General features: G+C 38.0%; 1 protein-coding gene across 1 annotated transcript; it reads left to right on the top strand.

Moving 5' to 3' along the window:
* Positions 1-1,853: 1,853 nt before the first annotated feature.
* Positions 1,854-5,003, top strand: LOC107655796 (DNA repair protein XRCC2-like). The gene is made up of 3 exons (XM_016443375.1): positions 1,854-1,874; positions 2,180-2,261; positions 4,164-5,003. The coding sequence occupies exons 1-3, from the start codon at positions 1,854-1,856 to the stop codon at positions 4,907-4,909; spliced, it is 849 nt and encodes a 282-aa protein (XP_016298861.1). The 3' UTR covers positions 4,910-5,003.
* Positions 5,004-5,095: the final 92 nt, after the last annotated feature.

Below are 5,095 nucleotides of genomic sequence, written 5' to 3'. Positions count from 1 at the left end.
TTCTCAGCCCCCCCCAGATCAAAATACGTTCCCGCGGCTATGTATATCCCTATTCCATATTTGTGAATTTATGCACCTGGCCCTAATCATAACAGATTACAGCCCTTTAGAAGCATTTTAATAAAGTTCAGGAATAGTAGCCTATAGAAATGTGGTATGTTTTCTACCTCAAACACACCATACTTGGCCACATGTCACGTCACTTCGTCACTTCACTTCACTTTCATTGCAATCATATAACGACATACCTGTTATCTGCCACAGATGATAATAAAATGCAAAATAATGATACTGCGGCAAAGCATTTAGTCAAGTTATAGTCTGCAACAGCAAATACATACAATATGTGGCTTAAAGATCTGTTATCATCTTGACAGCAAAGCTTTAATGTCAAGTCTGTCCAGCAGAAATTAAACTGGAGGAGTATGAATCATGATAGTAAACAAACTCACCCTGTCCCACGCTGGATCCCCTCGCGCTGCCTCATCATGGTCCGCACGCCCAGGGGGGCTGACAGCGAAATTACGAATTTTACTGTGGAATTTTACTGTGGTTTACTGAAGGCGAGTTTATTAATATTCATAAGCCAAGTCTTCGCCAAACGAAGGTAGCCGAGAGACGTCATGACTTAGTTAATAATTATGAGCCAAGCCTTCTCCGCCACACATATGAAACGTTCATTACTGGAAGGTTACTAAGGATATGCACCTTTGAAGTTGGTTCGCAACTCGCCATTAAATCAAAAGAAGAAGAAGAAGAAGAAGTTTACTAAGGAACGTCAACATGGCGTAATTAATATTCATTACTTAAATAATTGCCATAGTAGGCTCCGTAATTTCATGAGCTGGCAAAGTGCCTGTAAACAGACCACAGAGCGCGTGGAGCATTATCATAACTTACTTTCTTAACCTAACTTACTTACGATTCAGCTTTAATGGCAGACGTACCTAGATCTGTAAATTGGTTTGTGTTGATTCTGTCCAAGATTATGGTGAATCGATTTGGAAATAGCTCATAACTCTGATTGTTTTTTGAGGTAGCTTATGAGGTTTAAAAACCATGGACGTATATATCTTGTCATATAAATGAAATATGTTATCAATGAACGTTGGAAAATTTTGGGATAGGGATTGATTATTATTATTAAGATTACTGGCAGTTTTATTTTTTTACTTTGTCACTGCTTTTATTGCGTCTATTGTTTATTTGGCAATATTATGTTAAATAAACAAACAAACAAATTAAACAAGCAAGCTGAAATCGAGTTATACCAAAGTCCATTTATGCCCTTTATAGGGTAAACTCTAGATGGCAGTCGGTCCTACTTTTACATTAGCCTATATAATTTATTTAGAATGAGTTGTAAACATTTGTAGTCCTAGTGTATTAAAGTGATGCTGTATACATGTATCTTTACTGTCTTATTATTGATAGCTACTCACTAGTTTTTGGTATTATTTCATGATGTTATTCACAATTATGTTTATTAGTAATTCTATGTCTCACTTTTAAAAGTTTTACATCAATGCACACTGTTTTTTTTCCTACTATAATCTCTTTATGTGAATAAGTGGCTAATATAATTAGCATTTAACATGAAATTCCAGAAGAAAAGCAAAAGACTAGTTGCACACCCTAACTCCATCTCTAAATAAATGATGTCAGATTCTATAAAATACGCCAAATATAAAATAAAATTTGAAATTTGAATACATGTGTTGTTGTGGTTTCAATATGACCTTTTTGGACACTGTAGGACTTTTGTTTTGAAGTGTAGTCGAACGCTTATTTACCAGGAAATGGAATTCTGAAATAATTGCGCGAAAACCAACGAAATTACAGCACGAGTTAGAATGGCTCAGAATGGTGCACAGGTTCATCTGAAAAATAATTTCACACTAATGCTTTAAGTAAACTTACAATGACTTGATACATTTAAACGAATGCTTGCATAATGACCCGCTAAAAGGCATGGGCTATTCCTGTAGATTTACATTAAAATAGTTTCATTCAGATGATCATTGCAGATTTTAACTGAATCTTAGTTTATGTGGAAGTACAAATCGAGGTTCAGGCGTTTTCATGCATTATATTTGCGTGGAATCGTACAATTGATAGTACTGGCGTGCCATTTGCTATACCTTGCTTGCAATAAACATCAGTGTTTGTGCTTTTCTAGTTGGTAAGCAGACTTGAAGGGCGAAAGTCTTTGAGGGACATTGAACCCAATATATTTCCTGTCGACGGTGGTCCAGGTCAAGGTGAAGTAAAATCAAACTGACCGTGCATGAATTAAACAGAGATTGAACTTCAATCTAAAATACCATCTTTAAGTTGTTTTAATTTGGAGATTCAGTGTGAAAATATATTTATGATTACAAATTTTAATGTTACATGTGATTAATTCATAGACTGTAAAAAACCATGGACGTAGTGTCCGTGACGTCACTCGTAGGTTTCAGAAGAGCATTTTTTAAGCCTAAAGTGGGCAGAGCCGTCCGCCGCCATCTTGGCAGCGCATCACCGCGCGTCACTCCCGGATAATCGAAAATGGGCAAAAAGGCGGGACGTGGGTGAAGCTGAGGCGCTAGTTGCTGAAACCTCGCCCGTCTATGGTGACAGCAGTGCTGCCGTGCAAAGACATAACACCATAACTTCGTTTTTTAATCTTTAAAGTTTTTTTTTCTTTTTATAATGCAGATGCCAGCTCTCAGTCTAGTGCTGCCCACTTCTGCACGTGTGAGGAGTCGAATGCCATGACAGCGTATCACATAAAATCAGTTACTGTACGCAATTAAATCCGTTTACTACCTTTTCTTGTAACTCGATAAAAAACATTGCAATGAACGTCATCGGAGATGTTTAATTCACACTCATTCTGAACATTATTCCTGCTGGCGTTCACATCAATCCACAAGTTGTTCTTAGGTTAATTAAGCTATTTTCATTCAGTTCGATGTAAAAACAGTAAGCTAAGTATGTCTTGCATCCTTTAATGTTAGCGAACATTGCAAATAAATTGGTTGCAAAATGATATCTACTCGCGTTTAACTTTTTGTCTGGTTGTTACGGTCAGAAAAATGTGAATGTTATGGTTAATACATACTGGGGAAAAAAACTACACTTACAACAGTCTTAGATTTTCATTGCATTTTAATTGTACTTGCTTGATTATTTTTTCAATATTTTCTTATTTCCCCAACTTATTATGCCGAGGCAACTATAAATAAGCCATTTATAAGATGAAAAGTAAGAACACTGACTCTGTTGATAATTTTTTATTTTATTTATTTATTTTTATCGTTTAAGTATTATAGCTTGAGATCTGTACACATCTACCTAGCCAATGGTATATGGAGGAGTGTTTCCAAAACTTTTTTTGAAAACAACAATTTTTGCAGTACCATTTGGTGCCACTACTGATGTAAAATTAACACTGCTAAGCGTTAAATTCAAATATACATCACAATTCTTCATCCCGTTTACTATGTTAATTCAAATTAGCAATTGAATAGAGCACTTCAGTGATGACGTATATTTGTAGGCCAACCTGGGCCGGAAGTTAGCATCAACCTGGTTCCCTCAACAAAAACGTACATAAAATTTGAAGCCTAAATCCTGTCTGCAGAAATAAAAAGTTAAACATAGGCTATAAACAAAAGACACCACGGTCACATGACTACAGTGTTGCCATCGCTAAGCTTCCGACAACTCTTTTAGTCTTTATTTAAAAACATTTTCCCTGAAAGTTATAGTTTGCATAAGTGCAATTATAAATGCAGCGAGGCTGTGAAAGTGGACTAGTGTGTACACATGAGTTTTCTTGTTGGGTGTGATGACATATAATGTTCCAGACAACCTCTATAGTCCCATTTAGCCACTTTAAAAGTAGTAAAAGCCTTAAAAAATTAGAAGGGGGTATTACTGATGTATTTTATGTTCTAGAATAATGTGTGAAAATATCTTAAGCGTGTGTTAACCACAGACCTTATTTCTGTCATTTAATCAATAACCCATTAAAAACAAAAAACATGGACTTCAAGACGATGAAATCAAAAGTGCTAAAATGCTAACTCATTTCCAGGTTCTAGCCAACAAAAATATGTTATCCATGCAGCACTCTATTAAAGTCTAAATCTCAATTCAGTTCTGCATCCATATAGGTGACGTCGTGGAGTTTCATGGCTTGGAGGGCACAGGTAAGACGGAAACCTTGTACCACCTCATCAGCCGCTGCATCATGCCAGTCCAGAGTGGAGGTCTGGAGGTGGCGGTGGTCTGCATTGACACGGACTACCACTTTGACATGCTGCGCTTAGTGAGCGTTCTGGAGGGACGTTTGGCCAAAGACTCTAAGGTGGGTGAAGGCTCTGAAAATGAATCTGAGGAGAGGGTACGTTTATGTCTGCACAGGCTGTCTGTAGTACACTGCAACTGCTCAGTACAGCTCCTCCTAACCCTGCACTACCTGTTAAACACTTTCTCCAGCCAGCCCTCCCTCGGCCTGCTGGTCATCGACAGCATCTCTTCCTTCTACTGGGGGGACAGATTCAATGGTGGTGAAAGCACTGTTTGTCAGGAGGCTAACCTGAGAAAGTGTGCCGAGTTGCTGGATAGACTCCGCAGAAACTATGGCATTGTGATTTTCGCCACCACTCATGCCATAATGAGGAACTATGGATCTGATCCAGGGGTGTCAGAAGTGCCCGGCCCCTTATCAACATCATCTCGCAGGTGGAGGTCAGCTGGTAGTGCTACAGACTTTGACAAGCCCTACCTGTGCAAAGCATGGCAGAGAATAGTAACTCACAGGATGCTGTTCACTAAGAGTCCTGTGTCAAAGGACCACAAGCAGGTTTTCTCCACAGCATGTACCAGCATAATGATCAAAGGTGTCAAAAGATGCTAATTTCATGTCATGGAGGATGGTATTAAATTTGTATGTGACAAGTGAGCATGTACTGAAATTCTCAGCACAGGACATATTTGCTTTTGGGTTGTCACACAATACTTGGCGGACCAAAATATCTTAAAGGGGTCATATGATGCTTTTTTAAATATCATTATTATGTGTATTTGGTGTAACAGAATATGC

Source organism: Sinocyclocheilus anshuiensis, unplaced genomic scaffold (genome assembly GCF_001515605.1).
Source record: "Sinocyclocheilus anshuiensis isolate Anshui unplaced genomic scaffold, SAMN03320099.WGS_v1.1 scaffold1185, whole genome shotgun sequence".
Classification (NCBI taxonomy): domain Eukaryota; kingdom Metazoa; phylum Chordata; class Actinopteri; order Cypriniformes; family Cyprinidae; genus Sinocyclocheilus; species Sinocyclocheilus anshuiensis.
This window is presented reverse-complemented; position numbering and strand designations above follow the sequence as displayed.